Source organism: Crocuta crocuta, unplaced genomic scaffold, assembly GCF_008692635.1.
Source record: "Crocuta crocuta isolate KB4526 unplaced genomic scaffold, BGI_CrCroc_1.0 scaffold214, whole genome shotgun sequence".
Lineage (NCBI taxonomy): Eukaryota > Metazoa > Chordata > Mammalia > Carnivora > Hyaenidae > Crocuta > Crocuta crocuta.
Window position 1 is genome coordinate 918,808 of NW_027529999.1, and position 22,121 is coordinate 940,928.

Consider the following 22,121-nt stretch of genomic DNA (forward strand, 5'->3'; position numbering starts at 1 on the left):
GTCATGTCACTTTCCAGGCTGATCTTGTAAGTAATAAAGAATTTAATGGTGACCAGGCATTGAGAGTGGGGGAAATGGAGTGGCAGTGGTCAAAGGGAATAACTCCCAAGACAAGATTAGCCAGTGTAGGGATGTAATGTACAGCATGGTGATTACAGCTAATAATACTGTAACATATTTTTGAATGTTGTTAAGAGAGTAGATCTTAAAAAAGAGTTCTCGCCACCAAAAAGAAATGGTAACTATATGATAACATGGACCGGGGTACCTAGTACTATGGTGGTAATCATTCTGCAATTTATAAATGTATCAAATCAGACTTACCTCAGACTTACACGATGTTATGATGTTACGTATCAATTATGTGTCAATAAAGCTGGAAAAAATAGATTTTAACCTTGCCAAAAAAGGGTATGTCCTTGCCTTCAGCTCCTGGCCGGTGATTTTTGCTTCCATGGGGGTTTCGGACTAGCCAGGTAGTAACAATGCAATTTAGGGTGGCGGCTGGCCACACCAGGAAGACCAACCAGATGATTTAGGGTGGGGGGTTGGGTCCCATGTTTTGTCAGTTGACTTGGAGACTGGGCTGGACCAATCCTCACTCAACCAATCCTGCCTGCATCCCAGAGGCCAGTCAAAACTCTGAACACCGAAGTTCAGGTGGGCTGCCCTGTTGGCAGTGTTCGTGAAAACTGTCGCTCGCGGACACAGGTAAATGAAGGCATCCTGACCTCGTGGGGGAGCGGACAATGAAAGCTCGGCATCCGGAAGCTCCGATCCCATTCCACCCCGCCTGTTGTTGACCTTAAAAATAAAATCGCTATTTTACCAGCATAACATAGGCTTATCTGGGGGTTATCAGAGCGTTGCAGCTCGGGACAAGCAAGCTCTGGCACAAACCGGAGGCTAAGCCAACAAACAAAAAAGAAGGATGTTGTTTTATGGAGAAGAAGGAAGTTAGGAGGGATGGTTTTTGAACAAAAGTCCACTGGAGAAAAGCAAGAACTCAGGGTGATGCAGGTTTCTCATTGGCTGAGTGGCTGGGGTTGTCAGTTTCTTATAGGAAGTTAAATGTACAGCTTTTCCCGCTGGGGCTATAACTGATTACTCTTTTCTCCACTTTGATGAGGTTCCCTTGATTGATTTTCACAGAATCTTCCTTTGGCTGATTTTCACCTTTGCCCTTTTCCTATCATAAACTGTCACCGTGAGTACAGCAGCTCTCAGTGGGTTCTGTGAGTCCGTCTAGTGAGTAACCAAACTTTGGAAACCCGTGACCTTGCAACTGGTGTCGGAACTGGGAGGGTCTTGCAGGTCTGTCGTCTGTAATCTCCGAATGCCATAGCCTGGGCCTTCCCACGTCTGCCACTCACCCCTCACCACCTCTGCCATGCACCCCTCACCATGATGCTCCTCAGTCCCCAGGCAAGCCTGCCCTCTCACTACACCAGACCACGCCGTGAGCAGACCTCACCTACTCTGTCGGCCTCAGATTCAAAGCCAGGCCTTGCAATGTTCTTCGGACCCTGTATATCTCGGTAATAGAACACAGTCCTCTTGACCCAGCCCAGGACACCTCCCCCTCCTCCTTGGCTACAAACTCTCCAGCCTCTGGGCTTTCCCACAGCTGTTCCGGAATCAACTAATAGACCATTCAGTCTGGCCTCTGCCTCTTTCCCAGCCAGGCCCCCCCTCCCCCCCGCCTCCCCCTGCCGGCCCCAACCCTGGCCCAGAACTCACGCTCAGTGCATGTTTGTTGAGTGAATCATTTGAAGACTACAGAGCACTAAGACTACAAAAGCAGGACAGAACGGTCTGCTTCTACAGATTCGTAAGAAAGGCCGGCAGGAGCACAGCGCTGGCTTTTTCTCCCAGGGTGAAACGTGGTAACTAACGAAATGTCAGGGGGCGTCGGGTGGGGGAGGAACGGGCTGCCGCCTCGTGGAGAGGGTTTCCTTGGGCTGAAACGTGCCCAGGGCCAAGAGCAGCCCCAGGACCTGTCCCAGGGTGGAGAGAAGCCTCCCTTAGCCCTGACCCAGCCCACAGCCCCCGCCCCCCCTTTCCTGGCCCTGGGGTCTGTCCCAGCTGCTATACCTCCGTGTCACCCAGGGCAATCCTTCTCAGATAGCAACCTGTCCAAGTCACTGCTCTGCTGCAAGCCTGCCCCAGGGCTTCCCCACCATTACCTCAGCCTTCACCGCCCCTGCCTTGCTCCAGAACCTTCCAAGGTTCCCCTCTACAGGGGAGGCAACATCTGATCTCTTCAACAACCAATGGCCCTCAAGGGCCCGTGTGATTCAGGCCCAGCCCACCTCTCCCAGCTCACACCGACTCCCGACCCTCCGCTCTGCACACCAGCCACCCCACACTCATTATGCTGGAATGCCTCTCTCTCTAAAAATTTTTTACTTATTTTTTATTTGAGAGAGAGACAGAGAGCTCATGCGATCGGGGGAGAGGCAGAGGAAGAGAGAGAATCTCAAGCAGGCTCTATCTCATGACCCAGGGATCATGACCTGAGCCAAAATCAAGAGCCAGAGGCATCGAGCGACTGGACCACCCAGGCGCCCCTCCCCCGCTGTCTCTCTTGTTCACATGACACCCCTCTGCCTTGAGCACTCCCATTCCTCTTGACCTGGCTGGCTCCCATGCATTCTCCAGGGTGTCTGGCCTGACTCCTGGCCCATGTCAGGTGTCCCCTCGGTGCACCCCTGGGCACCTGTGCTGCCTGCACCCCCTGCACCCCCCCCGATNAGGGGGAGGGGCTCAGCATGGCAGACTCACTGAGCCCTGAGGCTCGGAGCGGGCAGGCTGCAGGGGGCCGTTTCAGCTGAAGTCTCGGTTGGGCAGGAGGAGGGGGGCCACCAGGGTCCACAGGTAGAGGAGCAGCCCCGCCCAGCTGGCGCAGACCTTCACCCACACGGCCGTCCACGTGCTGACCATCTTCCGAGCCTCGCCGGGTCTGCAACACACCNATCCCAGAGCTCCCTGGAAGCAAGCCGTGTCCCTGGCCACTGCACCCCCAGCACCCTGCAAACCCAGTCCCGTCCATGCCTACGTGTCACACCCACACACAGAAGTGGTGCATGGCCTTCAGTCAGTCATCAGCTCAAACCAGGCCCTGGGGCCGAACCAGGAGCCAGGCTGTGCCCCCTCCCTTCCCCCCTCCCCCCCCCCGCATCACTGTGCACCTTTGAAGACAGCAACCGATCATATTTATTGAGCACCTGCCAGGCACTTCACATGGGCTCCTCCATCTGTGCCTGCCAACAGCTTGGGAGTGGGTGGCGTTTTCCCGGCTGATGAATGAGGAGCCAGCGCCCAGAGGGAAAGACTTGCCTGGAGTCCCACGGAGTCCCAAGATCCACTGGACCCAAGCCAGCTTGGCTGACTCAAGTGCACGCTCTTCCCCACAGCACCCTGAGTCCGCAGATGGGTCAGATGCTTCTCCGCGTTCCCTAAGGCACCTGACCCAAAGCAGGTGCCAAGGACTCTGGCTATGGCAGGACGGAGGAGGACCCCGGAGGCAGGCCAGAGGTGGGTGGGGGCTCAGGGCGGGCGCGAGTAGGACACTGAACATGGCCCCTCAACCGCCCTGAAGGAGCCCCCCTCCCCACCCTGACTCTGGCCTCACCACCCCTCGTGCAGACGCTGTTCCAGGCCCTTTCCTGGCCCCTAGACTTCCTTTTTCCAAACCCCCTCCTTCTCCAGTAGCCTGCCCCGCCTCCACCCAAGGCTCCCCATGACCTACTGAACAGAGCCCAGGCCCGTCACCCGGCCTCCTCAGCGCTGACATCCTGTTCCCACCCCCACCCTGGCCCCAGATGGCACAGGGGGCCCAGAACATGGGAAGACACGTGCACTGGCTTGTTTTTATTGCGATCAGTCTTGGAGACTCGGTAAGGCACGGAGTCCGGGGAACGGGGCGGGGTGCCCTGGGGGACGTGGTCAGGACGATCGGGCCTCAGTGCTGGGCACCCCATCCTGGGGAATGCTCCCACTCTCTGAGTGGCTCTGAGCGCTTCTCTCCTTCAGGACCTTCTCCTGGGGGAGCCTGAGAATAAGGGGCCCTTTTTTCCCAAGAGGGTGAGTACAGGGGACAGGGGACAGGGTAAGGAAGACGCAGTTCTGTGGCCGGGAGGTGGTGGGAAGGTAAGGCTCAGGCTTGTGCCTGCTGCTCCCAACCCTTGAAGGCACTTAGAAGGGGGGGGGTGCCCAGCTCAGGGGCAAGTCCTGGAGGGGGGAGGGGGAGGGGCTCAGCATGGCAGACTCACTGAGNGAGACCTCAGTTCTGGCCCTGCCCTTACGACTCCGGTGTGACCTCTGACTTCGATTCTGGCTCTTACCTTGTAACCCAAGCCTCCATCTCAGATAGTTTTGACACTTGGCCTTGGCTATGTCTTTGACCCTCAATGTAGCTTTTGACTAATACACCGACCTGCCCCTGACCTCAATTTCAACACTGATGCAGTCCTAGACTATATTATAACCTCACTTTGGGACCCTGGAGCTTCTGACCTTGGTCCTGACCCTCCAACCTGGCCTCTCACCCTCAATCCTGTAACTCCATCCCCGGCCCCGGATCCTATGATCAAGTTCTGATATCTCTGACCTTGAAATCTGACCCTTGAGTCTATAACACCACTTCCGGCCCCTGACCTTGTTCCTCTGACCTTCGTTCCTTGACCTGGGAACTTCGATCCTGGCTTTATGGCTTGCTAACCCCGATTTTAACCCAACAGCCAAGTCTGTGACTTTGTACACTCCCAGTCCCAACCCTTGACCCCCTGACTCCTATTCTTGACCCTGTGACTTTGATTCTAACCACACACCCTAAACCCTGACCCTCCAGCGATGAATCCCAACTCTTAGCTCAGAATGCAAATAGCCACCTATGATCTATAAACCCCACCTGCCCTACACAAGCCCATGGTCCCCTTCTATGGTCCCCCCTCGCAGGCACTTAGTGAAGGTGCAAGCTGGGATGTGGACGGGTCCTGGACATCACCTCCTTGCCCAAACCTTCAGGAAGAACACGGGAGGGGCCAGAGGAGAGGACGCCACACCCCAGCAGGGCAGAGCCCGTCCCCGCAAGGCCGGGCGGCACGCACCTGTACCAGTTGGTGAGCGTCATCATTATGTGCAGGGAGGCGAGCACCAGGCAGAAGTGGAAGAAAGAGTAGCTGTAGGTGACACCGCCCTGCTCATTGTCGAAGGCCCGGCCCTCGCAGGCCACCTGCTGCTGCTGCTGCGTGGCCTCCAGCATGGATGGGCACTCCTCCGTCTGCATCAGGTTGTTAACCTGCCGGTGGTCTGAGGAGCGCAGGCTGTGGGGCAGGGAGGGAGGAAGTAGGCAGGTGCGCGGCTCCAAGAGCTCGGGCGCCGGTCACAGCAATGGGCACAATGATTCTAGAACCTCAGGGGCCCAGTGATCTGGTGATTAGGCTCTGGGCCCAGGGATTGACTCACTGCTCTGACTCTGAACTCCACTCCCACCCGCTCTGTGGCCTGAGGCAAGCCACTTTACCTCTCAGAGCCTCTGTAAAACTGGGGATAAGAGTACCTTCCTTGTAGAGTTGCCAGGAGTATTAATAATGGAAAGCCCCTAGTGCTGTGCCTGGCACAGAGTACAGACTAAAGAAACAGGCACTGTTGCTCAGGTTGTCCATTTGCCGTGTCCGTAAACAGGTACTGAGTACCCAGTACTGCCAAGGACCACGCCAGGTACGACATTCATTAATGATGTTAATCATTAAGAAGACTCATTTGCCATTAAGTTTGTTTTCTTCTATTAGGTGAGTAGTTTTACCAGTTACATCCCCTTTCTCCATGTTTATAATTTAAAAATACTAAGAGTAATGATTTTGTGTTATTTCTTTTCTGTAAGGAGGTCTTGATGTTTTAAACAGTATTTAATAGTTTGAGACACACAGGCAATTTTGAGAATCCCACTTGCATTTGGAAAAAAAAAAAAAGTGACACGGAAGGAGCTCTGGGCCCCAGCCCCAGCCCATCAAGGGAAGAAGTCACCCACAGTGCTCCCACTGACCCCAGTCACCAAAACATCGTGCCGACATCTAATACACAGGAGCCCGGGTCCCGGGGACATAGCTCGTGCTTTTTTGCTTCCTGGTGTTAAGAACCAAGCTAAGAACAGGGGCATCTGGGCGGCTTAGTCGGTTGAGCGTCTGACTTCAGCTCAGGTCATGATCTTGCCATCTGTGAGTTCGAGCCCCATGTCAGGTTCCGTGCTGACAGCTCAGAGCCTGGAGCCTGCTTCGGATTCTGTGTCTCCCTCACTCTCTGCCCCTCCCCTGCTCACACTCTGTCTCACTCGTCCTTTCAAAAATGAATAAACATCAAAAAAATTAAAAAAAAAAAAGAACGAGGCTAAGAACAGACAGGCCCTTGGGCACCTGGGGGACTCAGTCGATTAAGCATCCGACTCTTGGTTTTGGCTCAGGTCAGGATCTCATGGTGTGTGGGTTCGAGCCCCACGTTGGGCTCCGTGCTGACAGCCAGCTCAGAGCCTGGAGCCTGTTTCAGATTCTGTGTCTCCCTCTCTCTCTGACCCTCCCCTGCTCATGCTGTCTCTCTCTCTCAGAAATAAATAAAACATTAAAAAAAATAAATAAATAATTTAAAAAGGAACAGACAGGCCCCTGGGCTCTCGGAGTCGCTGCCCAGGGACCGCAGGCCAGGGAGGCATGCGTTCTGGAAGCAGCTCCGTGCCTGGATGGGGGCAGGCGGGGAAGGTGTCCTCACGGTGTGCGGCCACCGCGTGCTCACGGCCTCAGACAGGTGGCTGCTCCTCCCACGCCTCCTGTGAATTGGAGGTGATGCGGGCCTCTCAGAGGTGACAAAGAGAGGCGTTTGGGGACTGCCCAGACTGGGCCTGGAGAAAGGTTTTTGAAGAAAAGGTCAAAACAAAACAAAATGGGAAACAGCCTCAAAATGTTCCGAGACAGGCCCTGCCCGGGGTGGCCAGCTCCGGGGAGGAGAGAGGAGCCTGACAGAGGCTCCCTCCGGGCACTCAGGGGAGGCAAGAAAGTGGCGCTCGGAGGAGCCCTGCTGGGCCTCGAGGAGGCCGTAGTGAGTCTGCCAGACTGAGCGGAGACAGAAATTCTACTCAGGATTAGCATCTGGTGACTCACAAAACAGCCACTCGCTGCCACCCAGCGGTGCAAATGTTCTCAGCTATTTGCAATAAAAGCAAACACTCGGTGCCCACTACCTGCCAAGTGCTTTTCTAAGTGCCTTCTGCATACTGACTCATCTATAACCCTTCAACAATCCGTGAAGGAGGTACTACTTTTATCCATATTTTGCAGATGAGCAAACAAAGGCAAGAATGGTTAAGTGACCTGCCCGAGTCCACACTGCTGGTGAGCGGCCGGGCGGGCCAGCCTCACACACAGGCAGTTTGGCTCCAGAGTCCACAGCCATAAATGCTTGCTAAGATGGCTCTTTAAAAAAAGTTGTTATGGGGGCGCCTGGGTGGCTCAGTTGGTTAAGCGTCCGACTTTGGCTCAAGTCATGATCTCGCGGTTCGTGGGTTCGAGCCCTGAGTCGGGCTCTGTGCTGACAGCTCAGAACCTGGAGCCTGTTTCGGATTCTGTGTCTCCCTCTCTCTCTGACCTTTGCCTGCTCTCTCTCTCTCAGAAATAAATAATATTTTTAAAAATAATAATAATAATTTTTAAAAAAGCTCTTACGTGATCTTAAGTCTGAGCTGGCCCCTCTCCGGTGACACTGTGGGGTCGCAACCACCCTGGACATTGGAGGCTACCCTCCTCTTATGAGGAGGAAACCAAAGCTCAGAAAGGCGAAGCCACTTACCCGCAGACCACACAGTGGGTGAGTGCCGGCCTGTACCTGCTGACCCCAGGCCAGGCTTCTCCCCTGCCCTCTCAGGTGCCCACACCCTACTGAGCTGGGCACGTGCCAGCGGATGGGCAAGAAGGGTCCCTGGGCCAGGGGGCGGCATCCTGCCCTGCCTCTGCTGCCCACTCACGCAGTGCCCCCCCCAGGACTCCGTTTCCCCACCAGCACAATGCTGCACGTGCCCTCCCCGAGGGCGCCTTCCCGCTTGCTCTCATGGCTCCGCCGTCTTCCCCTTGCTCATGCCATCAGGCCCCCCACATCGGGACGCCTCCCCGGAAGCCGGACCCCCGCCATACCTGATGAAGACGGTGCACAGGACAAAGACGACGAGCCCCACGATGCTCGGTGCGTCCCACCAGTGCGTTTCGTAGCCCTCGGGGCCCGCCAGGATCGTCCCGTTGCTCAAGTGGGTGAGCAGGTGGGGGTTGCATTTCTGGTCTGGGGAGGGGAGCACGGTCACCCTCGGCCCACGTGGGCCGGGTCCGAGGTAGGGCAGGCAGCCAGCCCAAATGCACAGACAGACATGCAACTGACCATCCAAATCCCAGCGACAGACAGAACTTAGCAGACAGATGACAGAGAAATAGCTCCTGGAATGGACACGGTCCTCCCTGAAGGCCTAGCATGGGGACGGGGCTGGGCTGAGCTGTCCCTGACACCTGTGAGGGTCCCCAGCATCCCCGGAGGGCCCCTACTGACCCCGGAATGAGCCCAGGCTTCCTCGAATCCAGGCCTGTACTCACCAGGGACACTGGACAGGGCCAACCAGGTGACGAACATGGTGTAGAGCGTGATGACCGACGCCTGCAGCAGACCCGAGTTGGGCTGGGCTTCCTGGCAAAGGCAGTCCGTCAGGAAGACCCCCGTCAGACCTGGGGGACACCCCACCCACACCTAGCCCACTCCGCCCCAACCAGGGGACCTCAGAAACCCCCGGCACCCTAGAGCCAGCCCAGCCCACACCCCTTGGGGAAACACAGTAGCCAGGCCACCCACCACCCACCCGTCTGCCCAACACGGCATCTTCGTTCTTCCCCCTCACAGATTTCCTGGGGAAGGTCTCTTCTTCACACTCCGAGTTAAAGCTCTCCCTGCTTCCCCCCTGCCATTGCCTCCACCTGAGCCCCCCCTCAGCTCCTCCCTGCCCACTGCACTGCAGCCACAGTGGCCTCCTCTCTGTCCACAGAACCTACCAAACCCTCTCCTACCTCAGGGCCTTTGCACTCGCTGTGCCTGTTGTCTGACACGGCCCTCCCCAATATCTCCCCACAGCCAGCTTCTCCTTAGCATTCAGGCCTCAGCTCCGAGTTCCCAGGGAGGCTCCCCGTACCCTGCCCGCCCACCCACCTTTTGTCCACTCCCTTTCATTTCCCACATAGCTCGTATTTTCCCAAGTTACCTTACTTGGCCTCGTCTCCTGTCAGGGGCCTTTCCCCACCCCTCACTACACATACCCTTGACAATAAGAATCTAAACTCTGATCAAGAGCACAGGCTCGAGGGGCGCCTGGGTGGCTCAGTCGGTTGAGTATGGACTCTTGATTTTGGCTCGGGTCATGATCTTGTGCTTTGTGAGATCGAGCCCCATATCGGGCTCCACGCTCACAGCACGGAGCCTGCTCGAGATTCTCTCTCTCTCCTTCTCTCTTCGCCCCTCCACCCCTCACTTGTGCTCTCTTGATCTCATAAATAAATAAATAAATAAATAAATAAATAAATAAATGACTTAAAGGAAAAAAAAAAGCACAGGCTCTGGAGGCCAGTCCACCCCCAGCTCAGCCCCCTGCTAAGGTAACCTCAGGCGAGTGTCTTTCCTCCTCCAAGAAAGAATGAAAGTGGAAAGTGGGGACAATGATGGTGTGCGACTAAATGACAGCACAGATGTCATCAACTGGCAGCTGTGGTTATCGTTCCCCCTCTTCCCCACCGCTGTATCCCCCACATCTACAGGAGGGCCTGGTACACAGGAGGTGTTCCAGAAGTAGTAGTTGAATGAATACTGATTGCTGTGTGAGCTGGGACAGAGGCATCACCCTCTCTGGGCTTCAATTTTCTCGCCTGGAAATAGGGGCCCTGACCAGAAGGGAGGCTCCCCACCTTTCTGCTCAAGGCCCTCAAAGGCTATGCAAGATAGCTGTGAAGCCCCTGGTGGGCTGGGATCCCCAACCACGAAGCACCACTGGGCTCGCAGGCTTTCTGAAGCACACGATGACCTGGGGAGCCCCACCCGGTACCCCAGATGGTCTGGGACTAGAAACTGTGGAACTTCACCTCCCAGCACCCCTTGCTGAGGGGTCTAGGAATCGTCGCTCAGTGGTCCTCCCTGTCTTCCGATTTCCATAAAGACAACAATGATAACAATAGTTAATGTCTGATGGATACCTATACCCCCGACCCTGTTCTGTGTTCACAAACTACCTCTGTCCTGCAAATAACTCCAAAGAGTCGGTATCAGCCTCATTTCTACGTGTGAGAAGAGCAAAGCACAGAGAGGTTAAGGCACTTTCCCAAAGACACCCAGCACACAGATGTGCAAACCAGGACTCCAACCCAGGGAGGCTGACTTGGGAGTCCACACTCCTAGCCCGAGCCTCTGTCCCAGGACCCCAAGGTTCCCATCGGAAGTCCCACATGCCAAGGGGCCTGGCATCAGGACCGGCAGACAGGCGGGCTCACCTGGACCTTGGGCAGGACGGCGACGATGGAGACGCAGAAACAGAGAGTGAGGTTGAGGCCGATGAAGACCTTGCTCTCGTAGCAGGTGCCGGGCTGGGTATAGTAGATGAACAGTAGCGTCACGGCCGCAATGGACAGCGTGTAGAAGAGGAGGGTGAAGAAGAAGAGGCCTGGGCAGGGAGGGGGGGATGGCAGGCAGAAGGGTCAGGAGGCACAGGGACCCCCGGGTCCTCGAGGGGGCTTCTTGGGCAGTCCCCTGTGTGAGCCCTTGGCTTCCTCATTGGAGGAATGATGTCAGGGTCTCCGGAATGTCCATCATGCATCAACGCCTGAACTGAAAAGACTCCCTTGCCATAAAGAAGTTGACCATGAAAAGAACTATGATGAATACAAAACAGTCTTTTAAAAAGTCAGCCAGAGGGGTGCCTGAGAGGGCTCAGTCGGTTGAGCATCTGACTTCAGCTCAGGTCAGGATCTCATGGTCCGTGGGTTCGAGCCCCGCATCGGGCTCTGTGCGGACAGCTAGCTCGGAGCATGGAGCCTGCTTCGGATTCTGTGTCTCCCTCTGTCTGCCCCTCCCCCGCTTGCACTCTGTCTCTCACTGTCTCAAAAATAAATAAACATTAAAAATAAATTTTTTTAAGTCAACTGGATGCAGGGTGACCTGAGGAAGCCCTCTTGTCTCTGTCAGAGAGACCAGCCGTGTTTGAGAGGCATGAAACCAAACCAGCTCCTGAGCGAGCTTTTCTCCTTGATCTGCTCAGAAAGACAGCTCACCAGGCACCTGTCCTGCCATGGGGGGCTTCTGTGACCCAGTGTCACTGGGCTTGGTCTGGGCTGGCTGTGCATGGCCCGTCCCGTAGGAACCGCTGAACTCAAACCCCGCCAAGGCCTCTCGGGTTCGGCTCTCCTCTGACCACCCCCTAAAGTGACCCTGGGACCAGCTGCCCCTTCCCTTCATCTGCCCTGGACAGTTCAGTCGCTGCCCTGGAGCAGGGGCTGCTACAGATGCCCTCCAGGCCTTCCCGTAGCTTCGGGGGGCGCCCGGTCCCTGCATCCGGAGGCTGACCGGCGGCGCTCACCTGCGTACCAGGCCCGGGAGTCGCACTCCTCCGCCCTGCCCAGCCACCGCTGGTTCCACGAGTGAGCGAAGTCGATGAGCAGCACCAGCTGAATAAGGATGAAGAGGAAAGAGCCCACGACACCGAAGTAGAACCAGACTGGGTGGGGAGAGGAAACACGGGTGAGGGGAGGGGAGGCGGGGCCGAGCGGGGGCAGCCAGGGCACCAGGCTTCCCGGGATTAATGCAGCGGGCGCGCTCCGGCCGTCTCCCTCTCACACACATTTACTCATTCGACAGTCGGTTATGCCACGCCCTGCGGCGGTGACCCTGAGAAGCAGCAGTGTCCCTGCCCTCAGGAGGCTCCTAGCCACGCATACGGTGCCGCATGGCAGGTGGCGGGGTCTGCGTGAGGCTGAGGCAGCTTCCGCCTGTCCCCCCCATGTTGTCCAAAGGCCATGTGGCCAAGCACCAGAGTGCCATCTCCCTGGGTGGGGGGCAGCGACCCAGCCCACAGCCCAGGGTCCCTGTGCCAGGGCACAGAGCCCCCCCCGCCAGCGCTCGTCTCTCTGGAGCCCCCCATCCCTCCTGGGAGCCCCCCATTCCTCCCACCAGGGCCACCTACCGTTGGAGAAGGAGCCATCAGGGATGTAGAACGCACCCACGGTGATGCCCACGAGGATCAGGAACTTAAAGAACCAAAACCTATTGGGGGCGGGGAGGACAGCCAAGGGGGCTGAGTGGGGGAGGGGACCAGGCCTGGCCCCCAGAACCCCATCCCCCAAAGGGCAGGTACTGGGACAGGTGAACAGGGACTTTCTAGCGGTCTGATGGGCACGGGAAGTCCATCCCGGCCCTTGAAGAAACCCCTGAGAGGCAGAGGGAAGGGTCAAGCTGGAGCGGCAGTGGTCACCCAGGTCCTTGCCCCAACTGTGTTGCTAAAGTGCCGTGTGGCCTTAGGCACATTCCTCCCCTTTCTGACATATCCATCTGAGCAGTGGGGGTAACGGAAGGAGCCGCTCTCTGTGCTTGGGTGGCTCCTGAGTGGGGAACAGGGCCGGAGCTGCAGTCGGGCAGGGGCGCCCTCACCCGTTCTGGATGGCGGCCCTGGGGTCCCGGCTGCTGCGCACGCAGAGCATGAGCAGGGTGAAGAGGAAGAAGAAGGCCGCTGTCGCAAAGCACATGCGGTAGACGGCGCGGTGGCCGAGCAGGGAGCCGCAGTCGATGTGGCCCTGAAGGACCACGGGGGTCCCGGCCCCCTCCTCACACACCCATGGCAGCTGTGGGGACACAGAGCAGCGTGAGGGCCCCGCCCCCAACCCCTGGGCCAACTCTGCCAGGAGGGGAGCCCCCTCCTTCCCCCCCATCTGCACCCCCACCCACCACTGGGGCTGAACCCCTGTGAGTGAGCGCCTCTCCCCAACCCAGGACAGATGGGGACCCAGAGTCAGTCACTCTGCAGTGGCGCCTGCAGCCTCAGGGCGCATGGCTCTGTGGAAAGCGTGGATTTCCTCACATGCTCCCCTCCCACCACCTATGCCAGGACGCCCGGAGATTCCAGGGCCCCTCTGGGGTTTCTGAGGTGGGGGCTGACAACCTGCATTTCCAGCACACTCCCCAGGTCATTCGTACCTTCACACACACACACACACACACACACACACACACACACACCAGAGCCACAGGCCTAGAGTCACTCTGGGTCTGTGCCAGGCTATGAAATGCAGAGAGGAAGGGAAGTGAGGACCCCAAACAGGGCTTGAGCACTAAGCAGGGGACAGCATGCCCCGGCCAGTGTCCAGGGAACAATGATAATTAGTAAGATTCTCCAAGGAGGGGGCCTCTGAGAAGCCATAATCCCCACGTGAGGTTCGAACTCTCCTCCCCACATGAAGCAATGCCCCCATCACCGAGCTGGGTCCGTGGGCGCACGGGGACACTCCTGTGCCCCGGCCCCCCAGCCTTCACACAGGCCAGTTCCCAGGCCGCCCCGCCCCCAGGGCCACTCACCTTGTGGAGCTGGCTCTCCACGCCAGGGCTCAGCATGATGATGGACACCAGCACCCCCAGGAAGAGGAAGGCCGTGAAGATGAGGCGGCTCACGGTGGAGTTAGGGCTGGAGGGGCAGCAGGCGCACAGGATGCAGGGGGCAGAGCCGCAGAGGCAGGACGCCTGTGGGGAGGGAAGGGTGGCACCCTGACTCCCTGACTCTTCTCCCCTCCCCCGTCCCAGCAGGAGCAGCCATGACCCACCCATTCCATGTCCCCGAATCTTCCCTCCTCATGCCTGGGCCTCCTCCCCAGGTGTTATCCCATTTAACTTTCAAGCACCAGAGGGCACTGGGGAAATCAAGCCTCCAAAAAGTTGGATCACACTGTTTCTGATGTGAGGGGAAGCAGAGTGGTAAAAAATAGATAGATAGATAGATAGATAGATAGATAGATAGATAGATAGATAGATAGATAATCCAGAAGACCAGCTCTGGTGTGACCTTATACAACTCACTCAACCTCTCTGAACCTCAGCTTCCCCTACTGTAAGATGGGAATCATCTTATCACGGGAATTTCATTTTAGTTCATTTTATTAATGTTTTATTCATTTTTGAAAGGGAGTGAGCAGGGAGGGACAGAGAGACAGAGGGGGACAGGGATCCGAAGTGGGCTCTGAGCTGACAGCAGTGAGTCCGATGTGGGGTTTGAACTCACCAACTGGGAGATCATGACCTGAGCCGAAGTCGGACACTCAACTAACTGAGTCACCCACGTACTCTGGGAATTTTGCAGTGTAACCCACTCAGGCTTCTTTTCCCCCCCTCCCTGCTTCGTTTTTCTCCTTAGGACTTACTATCATCTGATTGGCTTTCTATGTGACTCCTGTGTGACCCCCCTCCCGTTTCTAGCACTAAGCGGCAGGAGGCAGGGGTTTTGTTCACTGTGGCAGTCCCAGAAATCGGGGGGACGGTGCCTGGCTCACAGCGGGAGCTCAGCGACTACCTAGTGAACAAACGCAAGTGTCTGGCATAGCCCCAGACGGACGTTAAGGCCTCAGGAAACAGCGAGCACATGAGAAACATCTGCTGAATGAATGGAATGTAGAACTGTGAGTGGCTGTGATTTCCTGCTCTGGGGCTGGACCTGTCTCGACCGCAGCGGGGGTCTAACCCCTTCCCTCTCCTGGCTCCTCCGCCCAAGCTGGAGTCAGTCCAGCCCCTGGCCTCCCTGGGGCTGGCTGAGATCACTTCGAGGGCTGGTGATGCCCCGGTACTCACAGCTGGCGCCCCCAAAGACCGACCTTCCTGGGAACCAGGCCTGCCACCCGATATACCTGGCCACCCATCTGTCTTCCCCCAAATAGCCCCAGCTCCTCACCCAGGCATTTAAGAGTCAAGAGCAAGAGGGGCGCCTGGGTGGCTTAGTTGGTTAAGCGTTCGACTTTCGCTTAGGTCATGATCTCGCGGTTCGTGGGTTCGAGCCCCGCGTCGGGCTCTGTGCTTACTGCCGGCTCAGACCCTGGAGCCTATTTCAGAGTCTGTGACTCCCTCTCTCTCTGACCCTCCCCTGCTCACGCTGTCTCCTCTCTCCTCTAGAAATAAATAAAACATTTAAAAAAAAAAAAAGAGTCAAGAGCAAGAAAGACAAACACAGCCTCCACCCGTATACATTAAAGACGCTCAACAATCATTACACCTGGTAGGTGCTGCCCTGAGAGTCACTGAGGGGGGCCTACTTTAGACTGGGGGTGGCAGGTCCCCTCCCTGAACAGTGACATTTAAGCTGAGCTGAAGAATGAGGGGAAGAAAGAAAGAGGGTTCCAGACAGAGGGAACAGAGGCGGAGGCAGCTCTGGGGCAGACCTGAGCCGGGCAATGGAGAAAGAGAAAGAGGCCCCTGTGGCCGAGCTTTGGCGAGTGGGGAGTGGGGAGCCTGGCCAGGCTGGCGGGGCCCCACGTGCAGAACTGTGGTGTTGATCCTAAGAGCAGAGGGCATCCATCAAGGGGTTAGAGCTGGGCGGGGCAGGAACAGCCTTACAGGGAAAGGCTGGCCCTATGGAGAGGAGGTTGAGGGACCCCGCACCCTACTTTCTGGAGCGGTCACAAGGGGCACAGCACACTCTGCTTGAAATGTAGCTGCCTCCCGTCTCCCCTTCCCTTCCTCCCAAGAGTAGAAACGTCCCTAGAGATGGCCCCCGTTACCCATCTCTCTTGGCAAAGCCAAGTTCAACAGGGATGCTAAATGAAATACTTGCAGAACGAATTTCTTCTTCACGGGCCAAATCATAACTCTGGTTACACCTTGCAGCACCCACCCCAAGCCCTGCCTCCTACCCCTGGCTGCCTTTTGGAGGCGAAGGGATACGCAAACGCCAGAAAAAGTGTTTTATAAACATAAAGAACATCCTGGCTATTAGTCCCATTTTACAGATGGGGAAATTGAGATAAGGTAAGTTAGAACATTCCAGAATCACCGAGCAAGTGGACAGCAGTGCTGAGAGTCCAGGCTGACAGTGACAGCTATCCTTTATGAGTTATCCGGTCCTAGGCACTGTGCTAAGCAAGCACCTTATTTATCTGCATTAAGTGTCATTGACACTTTGGAGTAAGTGTGTTGTAGCCTCCCACTTACAAATGGGGGAAATGACTCAGGTGACGCGACCAAGGTCATACAGCAAGAAAGCTGAGGAGCTGGGGTTTGAGCTCGGGTCTGTCTGTGCCAAGGGCCCACTGGCTCATCGATGGCAGTCTCGTTTAATTTCAAACCCCCCTGGGATGGAAAGAGTCCCTCCAGTGCCAGCAAAAACCAACAGAGACCCACAGCCCCGATCTCGTGAGCTGGTTGAAGTGCCCGAATCAGGGCCTGGCTCTGGCTTGTTATCACGTCCATGGGAGACATGCAAGAAGCTTCCCCACTGCAATCGGGGGCCTGGCCTTTCAGTTCACTCTAATTCTTTTTTTTTTTAATGTTTTATTTATTTCTAGGGGTGAGAGAGAGAGAGAGACAGCGTGAGCAGGAGAGGGTCAGAGAGAGAGGGGAGATACAGACTCTGAAACAGGCTCCAGGCTCTGAGCTGGCACTCAGCACAGAGCCCGACGCGGGGCTCGAACCCACGAACCGCGAGATCATGACCTAAGTGAAAGTCGGATGCTTAACCGACTAAGCCACCCAGGCGCCCCTAAAGAAGAAAACTTTTAAATTAAGACAAGGGGCGCCTGGTCAACGGCTCGGGTCATGATCCCAGGGTCTGTGAGTTCGAGCCCCATGTCAGGCTCTGTGCTGACAGCTCAGAGCCTGGAGCCTGCTTCGGATTCTGTGTCTCCCTCTCTCTCTGCCCCTCCTCCCCGTCAAAAGTAAATAAACATTAAAAAAATTTTTTTTTAATTAAGACAAAAATAAAATAGGCACAAAGCTGTAGGTTTTATGGGCTTGTGAGAATCTCAGGAGACTGCAGACAGCCGAAATGTCCTGCACCAGGGGCCGGGGTGGCCCACTTACCACACGACTGTTACAGGGGCAGGAAAGGAAAACGTCACCGGGCTGAGGAGCAAAAGGGACTGACACTGATGACGCAGTGTGAGACGCCAAGGCGGACACGGAGCTGCCCCCGTGCTACGATTACAAACCCCCTCCCCCAAATGCACTCAGGGGAACAGCGGCAACAGAGAGGCACCAACACACTGGCTGCGTCCCAGCATCCGGGCTCTTGGAACAGGGCATCAGAACTTAGGAAGCCCTGCATCTTAGCGTTTTCAGGCTGCAGGGTTCCTGGGCATTGGACTGGTCCAGCCTCTTTCTAATGAAGAATCACCAGTAAGGCGGCCTCTACTGCTTGCACACTGCCAACAATGAGGGGCTCACTACCTCCTGAGGCACGCTGGGCTGCTCTGGAGCTGGGTGTGGTTTGGCATGGGGGGAAGAGGCTGTCACTGATCATTCAGCTCTCTCCCGGTTGTCCTTAAAGCCAGGGACACGGGTTCTTAGAACCATTCCTGGGGCACTGGGTAGGTGAGAGAGGCAGTGGAGGGTTGGGGCCACAGTTTAAAGTTGTTTGGTTTAGGGGCGCCTGGGTGGCTTAGTTGGTTAAGTGTCTGACTTTAGCTCAAGTCATAATCTCGTGGTTCGTGGGTTTGAGCCCCGCATCAGGCTCTGTGCTAATAGCTCAGAGCCTGGAGTCAGCTTCGGATTCTCTCCCTCTCTCTCTCTCTCTGCCCCTCCCCCACTTGTGCTTTGTCTGTCTCTGTCTCTCAAAAACAAACATCAAAAAAAAATAAAGATGTTTTGTTTAAAACAAACTGGCCCTCCACTTCTGGGTATTAGTCTAAAGCAAGGACTCAAACAGGTATCTGCATACCCATGTTTATATCAGCATTATTCACAACGATCAAAAGGTGGAAGCCAACCTAGTGTCCGTGGACCACAAAACGTGGTCTATCCATACAGTGGAATATCACTGAGCCTTAAAAAGGAAGGAAATTCTGACACAGGCTACAACACAGATGAACCTTGAGGACATTACAGTGAGTGCCATAAACCAGAGACAGAGAGCAGACTGGGGCTTCCAGGGGCTGGGGGTGGGGGTGGGGATTATTACTGAACGGGTAGGGAGTTTCAATTTGGGAAGATGAAAAAATTCTGGAGATGAAGGGTGGGGCTGGCAGCAGACAACTGAATGTAGTTCAGCCACTGAAGCCTGCAGGTAAAAATGGTTACACCGGTCAGTTTCACATGATGTGTATTTCACCACAGTAAGGAAAACAGAGGGGGCAGTTTTCAAAGCAGAGTCCGCAGTTAGCTCCGTGAGGAAGGGAAAGGTGTTCCACAAGGGGATTAGCACCTGCTAAGCTGTGAGAAGCACTGTAGCTTCGGGGAAGCTGGCAAGAGAGGCTCTGGGGATGACGGAAGTGACGGCCCAGGTCCCTGCGGGCAGTGCCGCGGAGTCTGCACTTTCTCCTGAGAGCCATGAGCAAGGCTGGTGTGGAAGCAGAGCATCAGATCTGCATTACACAAATGTCACTTTGGTCACAGACCAAAGAAGACAGACCAAGGGGGTGGTGGGCGGTACCTCTGGGAACCGGGAACCGGGAGAGAGAGCTGGCGGGACAGACTCCAAGGGAAGACAGATCTTAGAGTTTCTGTGGTGTGGCCCACACTATTTCCCCCTCTCGTGCATTTGGGATGATGCCATTTGATATCATAAAAATAGATCTCCATTTTAAATATATATATCATGTTTCCTGAGATAAATTACAAGCTCCTTGAAAACTAAAAAAAAAAAGTTAAAATGCAATTTTTTTAAGATTTTACTTTTAAATAATTTCTACACCCAACCTGGGGCTCAAACTCACAACCCCGAAGTCAAGAGTCGCAAGCTCTACAGGGGCGCCTGGGTGGCTTAGTCGGTTAAGCGTCCGACTTTCGCTTAGGTCTTGATCTCACGGTTCGTGGGTTCGAGCCCCGCGTCGGGCTCTGTGCTGACTGCCAGCTCAGAGTCTGGAGACTGTTTCAGTCTGTGACTCCCTCTCTCTCTGACCCTCCCCTGCTCATGCTGTCTCTCTCTCTCTCCTAGAAATAAATAAAACATTAAAAAAAAAAATTAAAAAAAAAAAAAAGAGTCGCAAGCTCTACCGACTGAACCAACCAGGCGTCCCTAAAATGGTAAATTTTATGTTATGCATAACTTGCCACAATTAAACAAAAAACTGGTCCCAGCAAGGAAGGGATGCACCTTGTGGACGTCACCGACAGCCCCATTACTGGCTGAACCAGCCTGGGACTAGACGAAATTACAAGAGAGAAGAGGTCAGCCCCCAAACCACTCAGTGCACACTGACTTCCCCACGCAGCACTGGGAATAGTCTTTTTCCCACTGTGGGACTCAGTTACCTCAGCCACAAAATGGGCTCCTGGGCAGGACAGTGAAGCGGCCAAGAGCCCAGGCTCTACCATCAGACAGTTGGGGTGTCACGGGCTTCACCATTTCCTCGAATGTGGCCTTGAGTGTTTTACCACCCTGGGGTGCTTAGAGTAGCCACTGCATGCCAGCTTCGTGCTAAATATACCGGCGTGTTCATCTCGGTTCTACTCAATCCTCACAACGTGCTGAGAGAGGCCCCACTGTTCTCCCACTTCCTATTCTCTCCGCCCCAGAGAGAGGGGCCAAGTGACTGCCCACAGTCACACAGCAGAGGAGGAGGAAGAGGAGCGCAAGTCACTTTCCTCACCAGGATCTAAGTCCCATCGTCTGACCCCGCTGTGGGCCCATCTTATCTTCTCTGAGCCAGGATTTGCGCCCGGCCCAATACAAATGCAAACCAAAAGGCATGATGGGCAGATGCAAATGCGTCATGGCTAGAAGTCTTCTCCATGGATCCACAGACTCCAGAATGTTCCCCCGAAGATGTCCAGGAACCCCCTATTAGAACTTCACTCCTATGGGGCAGATCTCCATGGAAACAGGTGGTTTTCAGTGTGTAGCAACGCCCAACTGCACCATCTAATACTGTGTGGCTATGGAGAAACCACCTTCCCTCTCTGATCTAGTTTCTCATTTGTGAGATGGGAATAGTATTGACTGCTCACTGGGGTCCCTGTGAGGACTGAATGACAGGGTACATATAGAGTGCTCACTGCAGTGCTGGCCTGTGCCGCCACGGGACAGCACTGGGCCATGAGTGATCAGTACTGGTGGCTGTCATTGGTCTGATGATCTGAAATAGGATAACCGTGTCCCAGGCCCAGCGGGAGAAATGACGAGACAGCGTGGTGAGGGGCTCTGACCAGCACCTGGCATGTGGTAGCAACTCAGTAAATGTCAGAGGTCAGAGCCCCAAGGAGAGGCCACCATAAGGAGAGCCAGGAGCCTCACAGATATGAGATACTCAACAGGCGAGCCGCCCAATTCTACCCTGGGCCAGTCCCTCAGGCACCTGGGGTGTGAAGGCAGGGAAGGTACCGGCAGGAGCCTGGACCAGGAATCAGATTTTAATTTTGACTGTGCGGTTCCCTTTCCGTTCACTGTGCAACTTTTGGAAATTCAGCTAACCTCTCTGAGCCGCAGTTTTCTTGATGTGTCTGAGCAAACTTGTCCGGTGCCTTCTGGTCTCAGCCTGGTAGGATTCCATGACTCAGTGACCAGCTTAGGCTCCAGAGGGAATTCTCCACCCTCCTTTCCAAGATGATAATTAACAATAGCTCCACGCACTGTATGCCAGGAACTGGGTGGGGCACTTTTCAATCTTCCTCAAACAGCATTATGAAGGAGGCAGATGGGGAGACGGAGGCACAGGGGACTGGCAGGTCGCCCCTCAACGTGTGCCTCTCCCAAGCCCCTCCCCCACCAGGAAGCAAACCTCTCTTGGCCAAGAGAGCCAAGCCCACACCTAGAATTCACTGGGCGGAAAGGGATCTCAGGAGCCAGTCCTTGATTCTGCACACGCACCCCCATGCACACTTCACAGGTGGGTAAATGGAGGCCCAGAGAGGACAGAGACTGTCCAGAGACCCACTCTACAGCTTCTCTGGGCCGATATCACTCTCAGAAAATGGTTGTGAAGGAAATCTCTAGATCCCTAAGTTGCCACCTTTACATCCCACCCATCCTAACACACACACAAATCAGGGACAAAGGAAAGCAAGGCCTGAGAGTCAATAGCCACCAGATTCCCCTCTTCGCCTCTGCTCCTCTTTGTGTAGGGCCGAGGGGGAGGGAGCTGCCTGAATGAACCTCGGGTTTAATGAGGGGAAGAGGGAAAGGAGAGGGGGCTGGGAAAAGGGAAAGGAGAAGGGGCCTCCCAGCCGGGGTCTGGCACAAGCTCCTCCCTGTCCTGGCTGCAGCCCCAAAGCGGAGGCTGGCTATCCCCAACCCCCCCAGGTCCCCGTGCCCAGGCGCCCAGGTACTACCCCCACTCTCTCAATTCTTGGGTCTTCCAACCCCGAGGTGGGCCCGGTGGCAGAGGCAAACCAAATCGACCTCACTCAGGGGTGGCTTAGAAAGGCGGCTGGGGGCTTCCTCCCCACCCCCATTTCAGGCTATGGGGCCCGGAGTGGGTAGGGTCCGGGGTTCCTTGGGGAACTGCCCGGGACCGAGCCAGGCTGAACGCGGCAGAGACGGACCCAGAGAGACAGACTGGACGGTAGGACAGACGGACAGACCGTGGGGCAGACAATGACTGGTGGAGCAGCCACGGGCGGACAAAGGCAGTCGGATAAACGAACGGACAGAAACAGTCGTCAGACAAATACACATGGACAAACTCAGGCAGGCGGGCAGGGCGACAGGCTGACGGACGGGCTGCCAGGGGGACAGAGAAGACACACCACAGCGCAGAGAGGGGCAGAGCCCGGGCGGGCCGCACAAAGAATCCTAATGTCCGACAGGAAGACGAGGGGCGCACCGCGAGGAAGTTGGGCCGGCTGGGGTCGCGGCGCGCACCCGCACCCCGGGCTCTGGGCCTCGGTCTCCCCAGGTCCCGGGAGGGGCGGCTGCCCAAGGCCCGCCCCGCACCCCG

The 22,121-nt window shown here is 55.8% G+C and overlaps 1 protein-coding gene across 1 annotated transcript in view; it reads right to left on the bottom strand.

The window, feature by feature from the left end:
* Nucleotides 1-2,798: 2,798 nt before the first annotated feature.
* Nucleotides 2,799-22,121, bottom strand: part of SERINC2 (serine incorporator 2) — a 22,015-nt gene continuing 2,692 nt past the window's right edge. Inside the window, exons 3-11 of the mRNA XM_077763505.1 lie at nucleotides 13,630-13,791; nucleotides 12,709-12,899; nucleotides 12,245-12,324; nucleotides 11,642-11,779; nucleotides 10,560-10,729; nucleotides 8,628-8,718; nucleotides 8,181-8,322; nucleotides 5,112-5,327; nucleotides 2,799-2,962 (exon numbers count right to left, since the gene is read on the bottom strand). Coding sequence (XP_077619631.1) covers nucleotides 2,827-2,962; nucleotides 5,112-5,327; nucleotides 8,181-8,322; nucleotides 8,628-8,718; nucleotides 10,560-10,729; nucleotides 11,642-11,779; nucleotides 12,245-12,324; nucleotides 12,709-12,899; nucleotides 13,630-13,791 — 1,326 coding nt within the window. The 3' untranslated portion in view covers nucleotides 2,799-2,826. The remainder of the gene's footprint in view (nucleotides 2,963-5,111; nucleotides 5,328-8,180; nucleotides 8,323-8,627; nucleotides 8,719-10,559; nucleotides 10,730-11,641; nucleotides 11,780-12,244; nucleotides 12,325-12,708; nucleotides 12,900-13,629; nucleotides 13,792-22,121) is intronic.